The 17,781-nt window shown below is 37.1% G+C and overlaps 2 protein-coding genes across 2 annotated transcripts in view; one reads left to right on the plus strand and one right to left on the minus strand.

Moving 5' to 3' along the window:
* The first annotated feature begins 187 nt into the window (after positions 1–187).
* LOC103135269 (uronyl 2-sulfotransferase-like) lies at positions 188–11,161 on the plus strand. The gene is made up of 6 exons (XM_007547913.2): positions 188–201; positions 1,295–1,438; positions 1,561–1,714; positions 7,933–8,030; positions 8,121–8,278; positions 8,800–11,161. Exons 1-6 carry the CDS (start codon positions 188–190, stop codon positions 9,090–9,092), a joined length of 861 nt encoding a protein of 286 aa, XP_007547975.1. The 3' UTR covers positions 9,093–11,161.
* slc22a16 (solute carrier family 22 member 16) overlaps positions 10,831–17,781 on the minus strand; it is a 14,000-nt gene continuing 7,049 nt past the window's right edge. Inside the window, exons 6-8 of the mRNA XM_007547922.2 lie at positions 14,396–14,505; positions 14,006–14,105; positions 10,831–13,588 (exon numbers count right to left, since the gene is read on the minus strand). Coding sequence (XP_007547984.1) covers positions 13,394–13,588; positions 14,006–14,105; positions 14,396–14,505 — 405 coding nt within the window. The 3' untranslated portion in view covers positions 10,831–13,393. The remainder of the gene's footprint in view (positions 13,589–14,005; positions 14,106–14,395; positions 14,506–17,781) is intronic.

The following is a 17,781-nucleotide window of genomic DNA, read 5'->3' on the forward strand; positions in this document are numbered from 1 at the left end:
CCCGAGATTCTAGGCAATAAGGCAACCGGTTCCAATTGTAGTTGGTATTTTAATTGCTCCTGAATTTCACAACTGAAAGGAAAAAACAATTCTTCTAAGCATTTCCCCTTTCTTCAATCAAATACAATGCATTCCCTGTTTTGCAGAGAAGCACCTTTTGCTGCATATTGTGCTGCATTACTCCAATATGGAACTATTTAGGTGAGGAATGACTTCATATTTGGATTCATTTTCACAGACCTCAGTCCAAGATCCCTGAATCTGGTGCGTTCTGGCTGCTTCTTGCAAATTTCTCCAAGCAAACCTGGAAAGCCCCAAGGGTTCTTCTTTTGTCGTGTGAATAACACAAGACAGAAAATATGTGAGAAGCATATTGCAAAAGAATCAGGACGTTATGATTGTTTCACTAGTATGAAATTAGTTTGAATGTAACAACTTGTGTCAGGTAAACCGAAGCTAGGTTTTTGACTCAGTTACTTAGTCTTGTTAAAAACACCACGGCAAAGATTAGTTTATTTCCGTTTTGCGTGTTAATGACTAGTGGAAATCCCCAGAATGTTTTGTAAAATTACTATTGCTCATTTTAGAACACCTGTAGAAGAGTGTAGCTATATTAGTTTATCTATTTAACTGTACATAAATACACCTGCAACTCCATCCATCCATCCATCCATTTTCTGAACACCCTTGTCCCTCAGTGGGGTCGGGAGGGGTGCTGGTGCCTATCTCCAGCTAACGTTCCGGGCGAGAGGCGGGGTCGCCTGCAACTCACACAATAAAAGTCAAAATCTCTCAAAGCATGACCACCTGCCATAATTCTTTTTATAGGTGCCAGCTTAATCAGCTTCATTTCTGTGGCCTTTCGTGATACCAAATAAATCAAAATAGCTGTTTTCTCTGTGTGAATAAAACATTTATTTTGGCAAATACCTCAGTGGGAATTCACATTTAATTATGCGGATTAGTTTTAGGACTTTATTCGTTGCCGTCTACACAAGGAAGTCAACTTCTTTTGTTTTAAAATAGATTTGGTAATTTCATAAAATATTTTTTTGGGAAAATGGCAAAACAAGATCCACATCCTAGTCTTCAGTGTATATCTGATTTTATTTATATCTACCCCTTTTGGCATTCTTAATAAACATCAGAACAATTAATATTTTGCATGTGTCCTACTTTTTTTGTGTCTTTCAAACTTATCTGGCTCTCAAAAAAGAAAAGGAATTTAAAAGGGAAAAGGAGTTGTACAAACTTTGTTGTAAGAAAAATAAATAAATAAATGAGTAACTGTGTGTGTGTGTGTGTGTGTGTGTGTGTGTGTGTGTGTGTGTGTTTGTGTGTGTGTGGCTCTTGGGCAGGTGGATCTAGTGAAAAACATCAGTAAGATCCCTCAGCCATTTCTCTACACAAGACATGTTCACTTCATGAATTTCACCAGGTACAGTGGAGCAGCAACAGAATAAAAAGCTAACCAACATTGTTTATTAACACTTCTTGGCTAATATGCAGTATTCAAGATATTAGTTTTTTTTTTCTTCTTCTTCTTCTTCTTTTTTTCAGGTTCAGGATAGAGCAGCCTGTCTACATCAACATAATCCGGGATCCCATAAGCCGGTTCCTCTCCAACTATTTCTTCCGTCGCTTTGGTGATTGGAGAGGGGAGCAGAACCACCTCATCCGAACACCAGGGATGAAAGATGATGAGCGATACCTAGTGAGTACTTTGGTTTCAGCAGTCGGGACTTCAAAATCATTTCAGCTTAAGCTGCACTACAAAGTTCGCTTAACTGATTTTTTTTTTTTTTTTTTTAAATCTCAATTCTTGTAAGGTTTAGTGCACATTTGATTATGCTAAAAAAAATGTGAGAGAAAACAATCCTGTCTGATTAATGGATATGGAGTTTTATGCTTTCTGAAGTCGAAATGTTTTTGTGTCTCACCAGTCTTAGCTAAATGCTCGACCCCGTCTAAGGTTCACAGCCAGGTTTGGCTTCTAAAACAGTCAGCTTCTGTGAATAATGAGGACGCTTCCTTTTGACAGATGGAGAGTCAGTGCTAGTTAGTGTTTTCCTGCATGTGATTTCATGTCCTCAGATGTGGAAATATATCCGTCGCTGCCACTGCTGCAGGCTGATGAGGTTTAAGCAAACCTCGGTGACTGACGCTGTTTCTGCACTTCCTACCTGACCAACTTTCTGTCATGTTCTCTTTGATGGTGGATGTTTGATTGAGAGATGCGGCTCATTTTTCTTGATTGTGTGGAGTTTACCTTCGTCTGGCAACTGCTTTTTACAGGTCCTTTGCTTTTCTTGGGTTTGCCTCCAAACCTTGTGTTTAATGTCACCTCACAAGTTTCTTTAAGGTGATTTTAGCTAAACACGTCTTTATGACTTAACCTCTTTAATTTATGTCTAAATCAAAGCGCACTTCATTTCTGAAGGCTGTCTGGAACGGCCCATTTTACTGATTTTAGTACAACCAAATATAAAGCATATTGCTACTTTAGTTTTTAAATGAAAACCATGTGTTTAATTAAAGCCTATTTTTCCACAGAATAAATGACGTCCCTGACTGAACTCCATGCTGCTTCAATTTATAACCCCTTTCAAATTAATGAAATAATTAACAACAGAAAATTAGCAGCAGGTGGGGTTGTTTTGTGATAATTTCTTTTCTACTATGCCCACTAGGAAATGAAAGGCTTTGTGGAAATATGATTCGCCGTAACGGTAATAAAACTGCACAACTTATTTGCAAAACACTAAACTGGAGCCTTTGAGGAGAGAGCTGACTTTCTTATCATTTTTGTTTTAATCCCACATTTTCTGTTGGTTTTTCTAAGGAATCTATTTTTAGTCACATCTAATGAGCCAAGCCAGAACTGTATCTCGCAGCATTCCTTCTCTCTTTCTGCCATTTATCCCGGTCCCAGTTTCCACAAGCCCATTAACTCTCCTATTGACATTGGCGAGATCAATTTTACAGATGCTTATTATTCAAAAAGCTAATGCATTCAGAATGTTCAACACGCTGTTGCTGTATGTTTGTGCTGTGAGTGATTTTCTCTTTCTCTCTCTCTCTCTCTCTCTCTCTCTCTCTCTCTCTCTCTCTCTCTCTCGGCATTAATGGTGCTTTGAGATAGGGTTCGGCGCTATGATAGCCTGAAGTTCTGCAGAGATATGAACTGAAACAGACATGCTAATGTCTGATTCCAGCGTGGCGTTCATGTAAACTCTAATTATACAGCGCTTTGACACTAAAAGGTCTTTGAAGATGTTCCAGAAGCAGGAAATACTGTGTTACCATTCATACAGATCCTGGAGGTATGTCTTTAATGTGGATGCCTAGGTTATCTGAGAGTAGTTAGCGTCTCACTAGCAGAAAAATAAAAATAAGCACATTTAATGTGGAAAATAGGATGAAACCCACTCAGAAAAAGCATCTTCGGAATCTAACCCTTGGCAACACTAAAGGATGCCTTGCACCAACCACCTAATTGCAGCGAGGCGTAGCACAGATGTTCTTAGGCTGAGAAAATATTGACAGAGTAAATAATTGCTGCATACAAAAAGCAGCTAATTAAAAAAAAGTTTCAAGTCACAACTTGATGTCAGCCTTTATATCAAATCATAACAAAGCAAGGCATGCATTTTAATTACAGACCTCATCTACACCAGGACAGCTGGTTTACAGAAAAAAAAAAATCATTATGTTTTTTTTAATGAGTTTTGACACTTCCTTTGATATTATGTATATTTATTTTTATCTAATCATAATTGGCAATTACAATTTTCAACCTATCTAATTATTATGCCAGCCTGATCATACATTCATGTCAGAGTCCGAGACTATAAGAAGGGTCATCCTCAAAAGGCTAACGAGAGCGGCAGTAAACGTCGGCCTGGCTTGAGTCAGACTGGATGTAATTAAGTGTTGCACTGTTTTCCCTGGAGTGAGGCCATGTGAGTTGAGTTATTAAAGTATGCAGACTACAGGGGCCCCTTCCTACAGTTTAGGGGGAATAGGAAGCTGTGTTGTTATACAAAGTTACCTGTTCTTTCAAAGTCCCATTTGGAGTTTGCGACAAGTCATATTAGGGACTAATAACTAACTTGTGGAAGAAGGAGCTGTGGTCAGAGACAAAAATGTAGATTTTGACTTGCAGACAAGGTGCAAGGCGTTAAAGAAAACTAACGCATGAAATCATCTCAAGCCCTCAATGCTCATGGTGAAACATGGTGGTGCCAGAAGCATGCTGTGGATATGATTTTCTTTAGCAGGGACCAGGAACCTGGTGAGAAATGATGGGAAAATGAACAGAGTTAAATACAGGGCAATCATAGAGGAAACCTTGTTAGAGCCTGTTCTCTAATGGCAGTAGAGTATATGTATTTATTTTTTGTAAAGTGACAAATTATGAAGTTGTTCAAGGTGTTTGGAAGACTTTTGCATAGCACTGTATCAATTCCGACCAGGAGATTATTGTTCTTGACAGAGAATCGGCATTCTTTCCCAGCCATTTCAGCAATCAAAGTTTAAAGTTGTATCAGATGTATCCCCCCGGCTGGTGTGTGTCAGCCTTCGCTGCCCTCCCCCTGGCCGAATTTCAGAGGTGTCAATGAAAGAACACTGTCAGTCTGCCTGCAGGGACCAAAAGGAACCCTATGCATATGTTGCAGAGACATTCCTGTGGTCCAACTGGATTTTCCCTCAGTCTACACTCCCCTCTTTATACACATGAGCTATCCTTTACAAAGTGATGTAATAGTTACTTGACCTCATGACATATACACCTCAGATAAGCATCTGTCCTTTCGGGGCATTCATAATCTGTAATAATCTGAGTTTTTCAGATTACTTGCCAAGTTCTCTCTTTAGGTTTGCTTCATCTCATTAAACAACTTATAAAACAATAAAATATAGAGGGAATAGCTGATTGTAGCTGTGTTTCTGTTACAAATGTGCAAAGATCTTCGCTTATGCAATAACTTGCTAACGTGAAGAATCCTACTTCTGCTGGTCCATGCGATTATTCATACAAAATAGCAGCAACGGATTTAAGCACATGCAATATATTCAAAGTTCAGCCCCGGTGCTTGCGCTCATTAACTATTAGTCATCAGTGGAGGCAGGGTTGTCTTATTCAGGGGATGGAGCAACAAGCCCTTTATATTCGAAAGCTCCGTTTTGGGGAAATTGTTGTCAGCAATTTTACAGAAGAGCAACAGGCCTAACACTTTAGAATGATACAACTTTTCATGAATTGTGCAGTGTGACACCTCCGCTAGAGACAGCTGCACAAACTAGAGCTCAAACTTTGTGAAGCAACAGAGAATAAATGAAATAGACCTGGGCAGTTCTCACTGTTGAAAGACACTCGTCTGATCACGAGATTCCCACGCTAACTGAAAAATCATCTGCTTCCAATTAAACTGTCAGTTACAAGAACCTTGAAAAAAATAATTGCGCCCATAAAGAAAGAGGCTTTACTAACATGAATCCTGCCTCAACAAGCCTTGACATTGGGAACACTAAGACATTGTCTCCCTCGTCTCTACGGTTGCCTAATTTGTGACCAACTCACAAAATTTGCTTTCTTATTAATATCGGGTACTGAAATTCCATATTTTCAGATTTTTTTTTTTTTTTGGTCCAAAAGATGACGTAAAATGATTTCCCTGGAAGACTTTAAAACCTCTAACCTGTCATGAGGACTCTTGTTTCCTCATGGACCCATTGACTTACATGCAAGTGTTTTGGGGGTGACAATTAAGAGGTTAATTAGAACTTTGACTTGGTAGTGTTGAATGAAATCAAAGAAAGTTATCTTCAAATTCTGCACTTATGTTTTTAAAAATATCCTACTGCATTACTGTTATGGCCTATATGCATTTGATTTAAAAAAAAAGAAAAAAAAAAAAGTTGTCCTCAATATTATTAAAATTGTTTATATGTGACTGCTGACTGCTGCGACAGGCACGTTAGATAATGGGTAGTCGGGTCTTTGACAAATGAAAATCCGTGACAAAAGCAAAGCCTTGCACACGTCCTCATCGATAGAATTTCATGAAGTCATGTACATGAGATTTGTGCTGTTGTCAATGATTGATCAGATAAACCTCTGAGGCTGTGCTTCCTCCACTGCCCTCTTGTGGTACAAAGATCATTTCAGCTTACTACATCCCTAAAGAAGCCTTTCTATGCTGTACACATTTGGTGCCTGCTGCAACCATGTTTTAAATACTGCATTTTAACTTATGTTTATTCATACCCTCAAAGCTTGAATGTGGTATTGCATTGTTAAAGGTAATGTAGACACTTTTAAATAGGGAACTAAGAGAAGTTCTACTCCTTATTTGTGTCCAAAAATAAATGATCAAAAAAAGAAACATTGGTGATATTACAAGTTTGATTCACGTTGTGTTCCTGAAATCGCACAATGACTTCAAAAAGTTCATAATGCAATAAAAAAAAAGGCTGCTTGAGTTAAATACACATTTTTAAAAAAATGATTTATCAGGACCTTGAATTGCTGTTTGAGATTGCATGAGGATGTCCCAAATCCAGGGTGGTGTTAAAATTGAAACAACAGCCAACTTGTTATTAGTGCAAACATGACCTGAATAGCCCAGTGCTCCAGTGTTGAACTCTTTCTTAGAGGTCTTCTGGGCTTTTGTTGTAATTTCAATGAAGAGTTTCCCCCTTACTTACTTCATTGGTAACCAGGAAGTCTTAGTTCCTGTGCACCTTACTAAGAATAGTCTGTCACAAAGTTCACAAAACCCCGACAGCTCATTGCTGAATCAGAAATAAACTGGTCTATAAAATGATGTATCTAGATCTTTGTTGGACAATTTCGCTCATATGGTTTTATCTTACTTTTTTTTTATCAGTCGTATAAAACCTAAAGAAGATCAACTAATTTATTTATTTATTTATTTTTATTTATTTATTTATTTTTTTGCTTCTTCGTATGTTTTCCAGGCCAGTGATTTTTATGTGGTAGTGCTTTTTTTTTCTTTTTTTTTTGGCTTAAGGCAATTAATCACGTTTTATATTTCTTAAATGCCACTCACTAGCTCTCATAGAAACCAAACTCTCCAAAACAAAGCCTGTTCATCCGTAGGTCTTTTACATCATTCCCTCATCAGCAGCTGGAATCATTTGGGAAAGGCCAGAGTTCTGGTTCTGTCTACTCAGCTAAGTCCTCAGCTAAGTGACATAGATTCTCAGCATCTACGTCATTCTCGGTGCTGATTTCGATAAATGACTCAGTTGAGCTCTGCTATTAGAAATTATTCCAAAGTGGTGATTAAAAGGACCAGCTTTGAGGACATGTTTACAGTTGTATCTATTTTGATAGAATAAGTCTGTTACCAACCTTTGTTCTGTGTCTGAAGCATGAGCATGAGTTCTTTTGGGATATCCTGCCAAGCAAAGCTTCCTAGAGTGTTTTGTTTCTCAAGACTTGTTTCCATACTTGTTTCAATACTTACGTCACTTGACATGGATTTGACTCCAGGTTCCACAGCATTCAGCGGCTGGCCTGCTTCACTGCTGCATGTGTGTTTTTAATATTTGTTTGTGTTTCCCCGTGTCATTTTTTAATAATGTCCAAATTCAGGTAGAAAAGCCACGACTCTCCCTGCTTGCCACGCGTCCGACATCTAAACTGTGAAATCTCTTTGTGTGTTCTACTGATTTTTTGTTGTTACTGATAGTAGCTGAAGGGCTGACTTTATCTTCTTGCACATAATGATGTTTTGTAAAGCGCTTTGGCTCACCATTGTGAGGCTGGCTGGGTTTTACCAAAGCGAAGCACTCCATCTAGTGGATAAAGCCGGCAACAACAACAAAAAAAAGAAAAAAAAAAACAAAAAACGTAGAAATAAGAGCTTCAAAACTAACGTTATTGTGTTTGCCTACTTTCAGGATATAAATGTGTGCATTCTAGAGAATTACCCTGAGTGCTCCAATCCTCGAGTTTTCTACATCATCCCCTATTTCTGTGGACAACACCCTAAGTGCAGGTAGATTTACAGCTTTGGGAATCTTTCACTTCAATTCGTTCGACATAAATATATTTGACTGCTCACTTTTACTACTCGGATGTCTCACAGAGAGCCTGGGGTGTGGGCTTTGGAGAGGGCCAAGCAGAATGTGTTGGAGAACTACCTCCTTGTGGGCATCTTGGAGGAGCTGGAGGATGTTCTGCTTATGCTGGAGAGACTCTTACCCCATTACTTTTCTGGAGTACTTGACATTTATAAGAGTCCAGGTTGGTGCAAACTGATAAATGTCATGATGTTTGTTATTCTTAAAATAAGACTAGAGGCAAAGTGCAACAAAATTAGGTGTATGGGAAGTGAGTAAAATACATACTGGAGTCATATGTGACTGTTTAGTTTCAGGAAGCTTACCCATGTTTCCTGAGTAGAGGACCTTGGAGGAAAGTGCATATGCTCACGCCATTCTTTCCTAAATGATGTTCACGACAGATATAAAAATATAAAAAATAATAATAATTTCCTGCTGAAAACAATGGACTGTTGAGTCCTGCTTCACTTTACACCAACATCAGCATCCAGGCATGGTAATTTCATTCATTCATCAAAAATCTGATGAAATTAGCCATTTCAGCATCCTTATTAAATAAAAAAAAAAAAAATACAATTGTTTTGCTAATTAAGCTTGATATGTGTAAACAAAAAAAGTTTTAGCAAGTGGTTTATTAAATGAATCAACTGTATTAACTGACTTTTTTTCCCTTTTTTTTTTTTACCCTTTTCCCTATCAAAGAATATCGAAAAATGGGAAACCTGACTGGCACGGTCAGAAAACATACGCCTACTCTGGAGGCCCTGCAGGTGTTGTATCACCGCATGCGCTACGAGTACGAGTTCTACGACTTCATCCGTGATCAGTTTCACCTTATGAAGAAGAAAATTGGCCTGAGATCCACCTCTCGCCCGCCTGTCTACCCGCCTGATTTCTTGCGCGAGCTGGCCCTTCGAACACCTGAACCTTTAGATGAAGATGAGGAGCTAGACTCGGACCTGGAGGATGCCAACAGCTGGCTGGTTCATCCCTGAGGACTGTGTAAACAGTGGATAAAGCCAAACAATAGAGTCGACTAAAACTGGCTAAGGAAAAGCAGGAGGCAGCCAGAGGAATAGTGGCAGCATGTGCCATCTTTTGGATGTTGGCACCTTTACTTTGGAGAGTTCGGTTTTTCCGTCTTCAAGCTCTTATTATGAAAGGCCCAGCACTTTGGACTTAAGCAACCGAAAGAAACAAAAATTATCTATTTAAAAACTGGACAAGGACAGATGGGAATAACTACAGGCTCAAATTATTCCATGATCGGTTTTACTGGAGCTTGTTATGAGGATTTTATGATCTCAAATGCTATAATCTCCAGGAGAGATTAGCGGACAATTTAATGTGTTGGGATATACACTAAATGTTGAAGAGGACTTCAGAGACATTTCCAATCAGACTTTTATTTTATAAAAGTGCTGATTTAATTAAAAAAAATGACTTGGAGGGTGGGGAGGGAGTGCCAAAAGTAATGTATCTATATTAGCTGTCCAGGACTGTTATAAGTGCCAAATCTCATTAGGATTTCCAGTAACTGTGAGACAGGAAGCTTTGGGATCACAGTTGGTAACAGTTGCATTAAGTTAAGTCAGTTGTTATAAGATGTTTATAACATTTTAAGGAATTGTCAAATGTTACAAGGTATGAATGAGGGTTAAACCATACACATCTATTATGAATTCAGAGAATTCCACCTAGATGTACATGAATGACTGAGTTTGACCTCGCCAACAGAGTAATTTAGAGTAGTTTTGTTATTTGGGAAATACAATTCTTTGGCAGTATGTCAGCGGTTTGAGTCGCATGCTAAAAGCATTAGGGAGCCTCATTTGTAATCCAAAGGTGAAAAGAAATCAGAGATAACCAAATAACAGTGTTCTGCTGTGATGCTTTTTTAAAATCTGTATAAATATCCTGCAGGGTTTTTTTTTTTTTTTTTTTTTTTTTTTGTGAAATAATGCTTTGTGAACATCTGCAGCAAAATGAGGGATTTGATCAAAACTGGATAACATTTTGCCTTTTATTTTGTCTCGGTTATGTAGTGGTGAATGATATTTGCTTGCAAGGCATGGAAGTGTTTGTGTGCTCTTTTGTGTTTTAGAGAGTACTGAATTCTTAAAGTGTCGTTCTTTAAAAGATTATAAGCAGTTAATATCTCACCCACGGTAAAAACTCTCTATTTATCTTCATTTAGAGTTTTCTGGATTTCCTGTTACTACAGGCAAAGGCTAATGGCTAAGCAGAACTGGTCAGGCACCAAAGGATTTTACGGCAACTGAAATCTCAACTGAATTTTTAGATCACCTGAGAAACCTTCAACTTTCATTAGGTTTGCTTGGCTTTTGTTATTTACAGAGGAGTCGATTTAATGAAGCTCAGAGATGTTGCATCACCAATAATGTTCCTGTATCAAACAAGTACTTAGATCAGAGATGGTCACATTTCCAGACAACATGCATGAAAGAAAATGTAATGCAAATCAATTAAAATGTCTGATTTGCAAACTTTATTTTTCTATAAGGTTGTGACAGATGTTTCACACAGGTAAATATTATTGGTGCTTCAGCTCTTATACTAACTATTTTGTTTATAGTAAATAAAGACACCCACCAAAGGCTGTTAACTGCTTAGGATCTTTGAAAAGAGCCACATTAAAAAAATAAAAATAAAAAATCTGAACTTGAGTTATCTGTTTAAGTCAGCTCACAGTAACTTTTTTTTATTTTTATTTTTTTTTTATCATTTTGCAATAGCTACTGGTAGAAGTAGTATAAAATCCACATAGCCATAAGCTAACATGTCAACTACAGACTTAACCTACTCCTCATAACTCCCATCACCTGTCCTCTTGGTATTGTTGCATTTATGTTTTAAGTGTTTTATTTCATATCGATTTAATTTATTATTTTGTAATCATTTGCATTCAAGATAAAATTCTCAGGAAGGAAAACAGTGTTTAGTGTGTATCATGTCTCTCAAAGTGATGAGACCATACATGCCATTTCAATGTGTCTACAGGGGAAAACTGGTTCGTAATAAATGTGTTTCATCATTTAAGGCCTTTGAGATAAATGTCCTTTGAATTTGCAGCTCTTTTTTTTTTTTCTGCTAAGGATATATTTTTGCAAACATGATATTTTTTTGTTGTGGCTATCCTGCTCTGATTGCTCCGCCTTATCTCATTTTACCAAAGATCTATACAGGTCTCTTTTCCACAAAGAAGGAAGAACTTATACCATAATGCCACTTCCTGTTATTTTCTTTCTTAAAACATCTTTTTTTTTTTTTAGTAGACATCCTTTTATACCGATGCTTTAGACTTTATGAAGGGACCTTTTATGACTGTGAGTTTAATGTGTAAACAGATAATACTGTTCTATGAGTCAGATCGAGTGTAAAAGAAAAAAAAAAGTGTTGAACCTGTAAAATGCTGTGAAGATTAAAAAAAAAATTATCAGATTTGAGAGAAAGATCCAAAGCTGTTAATGAAAAGGCACACAATTTCTGCCACAGTCTGAATATGGAGTCTGATATAAAAGATTGAAACAGCTTGCTTGATGGGATAGGCCTTAAAGGGGAGAAAGAAAAGTGTTGTCCCAACCCACTGTTCTTCAGTTTATTTAGATCAGGGAATGATGTGTTGCTGTTGAAGATATTTTTTGCCTGTTTCATGTTGTCCGTCAGGTTCTTTTTTTGGCGATTTCCTGATTCCACAGAACCGGCAGTAATAAGGAATGCGCGTGGCTAGTGGAATTTAACATTTTCTTGTTTTTATGCTTTTTCCGTTTCCTGTTCCAGTACAGTGTAATTTCTGTATGCTGCGTTAATTTCCATCAGTGGACAGAAGGAGCGGTTAGCATTTAAGCCCCAACTGTAGCAGACGTCTTTAAATTTTTCCATCCACACAAATGTAAGCACTGGTACGGACTTTTCAGGTGATCCATGTGCAGTTTTCCACTCGGAGGCTGAATACAAAGATTTACTTCATGTGAAAGGTGGTGCAGAGAGAGTGACCTTTCCGCTACTGCTGCAGTTGAACTTCGTCTGCTGCAACAAGCAGGAAACACAGTAGGTGAGATGATAACAAAAGAGCATAAACTAATTATTTCACCAAATAGCTGTGTCTCTTTACTTCTTTTTTGTTCTAGCAGAAGACATTGAAATAAGCTGTGGATGTGGTATTTACAAAACAGTCTTTATTTAGATTTATTTTTCTCTTCTCGATACCATTGTAAAATATGTTCCCCAAAGCAGAAACATAAATAAAATTGAACAACAAATCGACGACAGGCATGAGGAGGAATATATCCTTGGTGTATTTCTCTTTTACGATAAAAACAATGGCAATGAAGCCATTTGTGATGTTTGTAGATCTGACTTCTGAGCACCAATGCTTCAATTTCATAATTTACCTCCCTAATGCTCTGTATGGCTATAGGAAGCCATACATCACCTCAACACGGCAGTTTGTTCCTGGATTTGGTCCAAACATCTGGAGATTATATCCTGGCTCCTGAACACAGTAATGATGTGCATATCCTTGAGTATGTCAGGCATACAGATTGCAAACAGAAATACCAGCATGAGAAAAACTGAACCAAAGTTCTCAACAACAGATTAAACTAGAAAACATACCCACATGTACAACTCGTAAACCTGTCGGAGGGATCAAGGCCAAGGAAGTAATGAGTCAAACTGATGTTAAACTGTAATACTTTTAAATTGTTCACAGTAGTCTGAATGCCCTGAGATTAATTAGTTTAAAAAAAAAGGCACTTTTCCTATTATGATACATTCCACAGTGCAAACAGGCTAAACTATATCTCAAATAACTTACTTGTACAGCAATTAGTCCATTTTGTTTTAACTTAAATAATTACAATAAATGTAATTCTGCAGGCATCTCTATCCGTCCAACCATTGTAGTCTTTAAAAATCAGCGTCAAGTACAAAAATAATACTAAAATTGTTCTGACCCTTTAAGTATTATTCGTTTTCCTGTGGTCTCAGAATATGTACTTAAAATTCACACATCCACACTGTTTCATTGATCAAACATTGACCCAGTATTTAAGCAGAAGACGTTGAGTTGTAAAGTCCTCAGGGCCCCATTTTGTACTGAATTGTTGGTCAAACAAAAATGTCCACAAAAAACAAACCTTAGCTCCAATGATTTGATGAAAGCTTTTTTTTTTTTTTTTTCCACCAGTACAGTAAACCAGTGACGGCTTGTTTGTCTCTCATTCTTCAGTTCTTTTCCTCCTGTGGCCTGGTTTCCCAGCAGCGTGAAATCTCAGGCCTTAGCTTCATGTTGGTTTAGCTCCATCCCATCCCCGGCATCTTTGTTGCCAGGGCTTGAATTCTTCTTTCTGGGGTTGCTTCCAAGAGATTCAGCCTCTTCCAAAGTGGTGGGGAGAGGTTCGCCCAAGGTTTCGGGTAAGAGCAAAGTAAGCACTCCAATTGCGAATGCCAGGATTCCTACAATGAGCTGAAAAAAAGATGGTAAAAGTATATCTTTTGTTGAAAAAGCATATAAAATGAGATTATTGTGACAAGAGGGACACAGACTATGATGCATTTTAATTACATTTCAACAACACCTGCTAACAAATTTCCTTAACAGCATGCTGAGCTCTGTGAAAGCAACATTTGGTTTTATTAACAGATAAAGGCAAACAGGTTTTTAAAAACGGTTCTGCCTTCTTGATGTTTCCTAATTATGTCAATGGAGTTAACTAAAGACATATGCATCCTTGTGGAATCTGTAATAGTCACTTGGATTTGGTGCAAAAAGATGTAAATGAAAAAGGAAACAAAACTCTTTTGCTAGAATGTTAAGCATTCTGACTTTGTCTAAAGTGCTTGCAAAAAAAAAAAAAGAAAAAGAAAAAAGAAAAGGTCATACCTGAGGTAGATAGACCCAGACATCAACCAGGTAAACACAGAAAGGAGCCACAATACTGCCAACACGACACATCATGCTGCCACTTCCTACTGCCAGGGTCCTGCAGAGGGAGCATCCACGCACAATGGATTAAAATATTTAACTCATTCCAGAAGGACCAAATCAAGACAACAGCATTGCCATTGGTGCCATCCTTATTGACCGCCAGCAAAAATGTATGAGCATCATTGATTGCAGCAATTTTCGTAGAGTTATGGAACCTGAATAAGAGATCTTTCCTAAATTTGCAAGGTGTTTCTATGAGGAAATAGCTGTAAAAGGAAGCCATATATTGTCATATGTTTTGTGTATGTTAGAATTTGTTTTTTGTTTTGTTTTTTTTTTCCTCACCTGATGACAGTAGGGTAAAGCTCGCAGGTGTACAGGTAGATGAGGCCAAAGGCAATCGCCACAGCAAACTTTCCAATCATACTAAGAGCAATGGCCAGAGAATCTATTTCCTAAAGGTCAGGTTAGGTAAAGTTTGTTGATAGGAGACAAAAAAAAATGGAAAAAGACTGTAAGAAACAAGTGACATATTCATAATCTCACATTATAAACAAAGACTTTAGCTTGCTATATTACGTGCAACTTTTTTTATTTCGTAGAATAAAGCTAGACTTTTGAACTTACAGACTCACTGATTGACCAACATAATTCATCTCAACATGCAAGAGGGGTTTGAATATCACTTATTATGTGATCTATGACAACATGAGTTTCTATTTGTAGGCTCTCGCATTACAAATAGGTGAAGGGTCAGACTACAAGCGATTTATTTGCAATGAAAGCTGACCACAATATTGAGCAATGCTGACCAAAGTTTTCCTGCTCTGCTTTTTAGAAGTGATTAAAGCATCAATGTAGACTATTGATATCTCTAATTTACACAATAATGCTGTTTTGCTTGGCATAAATAAATCAACATTTATTCTTTTTACTTTTTTGTAAAGATTGTGTATTCATCTGGATACTTATTAGGCATAGAAATCAAAATGTAATTTCACTTACTTTAAAGAACTTTTTTTTTTCTAATCTGTTTTTAACCAGGTATTTGCTTAGAAAATGTACTAAGCAAACTAGCAATATAATAGTGTTCCGGATCATGATATTAATTTCTCCATTCTATTTGGAAGAATCTAAAATGAGGTGCTGTTTTAAAAAACAAAACTGAATTGTTTTATACATACATCTGAATGCACATGGGTGTTTAAAGTGTAAACACTAATTAGCCAATGATGTTTTGAGAAACATCTTACTATTGAGTTCAGGCTTTTCGCAGAAAGAAATGAAGCTATGTAACTGGCTTTAGCTGTCTGTAGGCATAAAACAAAAAACTACAGACTAAAAGCAAAAATAAATTGCACTGCATTGGCCTCATTGCACCAATGTGTACTGCTGTGCAAAAATATGTTTTTTGGGAACTGAGCTGAGTAATTGTATCTCCTTTAGTCTGATGCAACATGCAGACACAATTGAAAACGCTGACAGAGGATTGTATGATTTAATGCTGCCAAATGTTTTTTTTTTTTTTTCTGTCCGCCCTGAATTCAGTAAAGCTAAATTTGGGTTGTATTGATGTGGTGAACAAACAGTCACTTTATCTAGCATATGTGGTGTTGGTGCTGTAACATGCTACGCACTGAGCTGTTTACAGTAAAGCAGTCTTCTCCAGTAATCTTATTTCTGTCAAAGAGGTCACTTGTGAAAGGTGGGAGTGTTTCTCCAAATTTCCCCTAAAAGTCTAAACATAGTGCTAACTATGTCGCAAAAGCCATTGGTTGAAATTTTCAGTTTAAAAACATACAAGTGGTTTTTGTGAAACCACTTAGAACAGATCATATGTTAGACTTTACACCTCTCTGCTGTGTCTGCACTGTCAGTAAAAGCACACATAGTAGCCAAGGTAATGCAGCTCTTCTTTTTGTATAGTTTTCACAGTTGTGTTGTCTAACCTTAGCGGTTTAGCTCATTAATTGGCGTTTTTGCAGCCTTTAATTTTTTCTCCTTAATACATCAGACAAAATGTGGAAAAGGTGGCATAGATCTGTCTGATTTCCAGCTTGATCAACCTGACAAATGTCTGTCATTGGAAACTCCAAAGAGAGACAGAGTAGGATTTTCAACAGATAACAGAAAGGATTAAATGAATATAAACTGAATATAGCTAAACATCACCCCAGTTCAAAAGTCCTTGCATTTGCTTCCTGTAGCTCAAATAAAAAGACTTAAAAATAATTTGATATTTTATAAATCACCGAATGGCTTAACACCAATATAAATTAAAGATCTTTTGTATCAACTTTACAGAAGACCCCAAGTCTTCCAAACATAGAGAAACAGCATTTATGTTCCTCCAATCTGAAATATACGGAAGTACGGAAGCGCGTTGCTTTTTTATGGTTTTACTTTCCTTTTGATCATGCAAAAACTTTAAAATTACACTGTTGCTAAAAATGTGATTTATCCTCTATCATAGATAATTCTTGATATGGAAATGCTGGCTGCCATTTGGACATTCCAGAATGAAGGTAAGAGTCTGCATTCCCTACAATGACAAGACAGCTGCAGTTTAACCTATGCTAGCTGTCATAGTCATACTAAATGCTAATATTAAATGCCAAAGACTTTAAAATATCAACAAATCATTTTCTCATTGTTTTAAAATAAAATTGGTGACATCAAGAGCACTGCATTAATATTGTATAAGGTTTCTATATGTGATTTTTCACATTTAGTACTTTCACTTACATATCAGAAGTAATTATATGTTTGTGAAGCTATGATATATTTGTGTGTGTGTGTGTGTGTGTGTGTGTGTGTGTGTGTGTGTGGGTGTGTGTGTGTGTGTGTGTGCTCTGGTGAGTGGATCTAGAAGAATCTTGAAAACATATAAAACATACAATTTATCGATTCAGTTTCAGCCGCACTTTTGTTGCTATTTGTTCACCCTAGGCTGTACATACTCGATTCAAAATGGCAAGTCAAAGGTTATATTTACTCAAAAGTTAAGTGCAAGCTCTTAGCTAGAGTAACTCTAAATAAGAGTAATGTAGATCAGAGACCAGAGCACAAATATATTTCAGACAGGAAGTGTCATATATCATAGTTGGCAAACAGTTACCATCTAGTACCTCAGAGCACTGGCTTAAATTAAGCATTGACAGGAAAAAAAATACATTGTGCAATACTTTAAAATACCCTTATACTATTATTACAGCTACTTTTCCTGTTCTTGCTTTGTCGAAGCACACACCCCCTTACAACTTCACACATCGTTTCAGCTGCAGAACTATTTTAGGTTTAATGCTGTGAAATGCTGAAATGTGGATGAATCCACTGACAATGGAGAAGCAATGTAAACTGGCACACAAATGAGCAACCTTCTGCATCATCGGAGCTTAATCCCAAATTTTTGAGTGCAACATATGCCTAGCAGATAAATTCAACTGCAGGATTTAAAAGAAATTAAAATAGGAGTACGTTTAACATTTACTGGAAACTAAAAGAACAAAACATTCAGCTTAACTGACAATACGGGTCTAGTAAAGGAACAATTCAGTCGATGGATTGAGGCTGCAAATTTTCAAAAAATAATACTCAGTTTTTTTCTCAGAGGAACTGACAGCTTAAATGCGGGACCTGGGAGTAGCCCGGTACTCTGAGGATAGCATTACATTACATCTGTGATTTGTTCAACAAATCTTATTTTCTTTATTAGATGCGATGCGGAAACC

Source organism: Poecilia formosa, unplaced genomic scaffold, assembly GCF_000485575.1.
Source record: "Poecilia formosa unplaced genomic scaffold, Poecilia_formosa-5.1.2 Scaffold1, whole genome shotgun sequence".
NCBI classification, from domain to species: Eukaryota; Metazoa; Chordata; class Actinopteri; order Cyprinodontiformes; family Poeciliidae; genus Poecilia; species Poecilia formosa.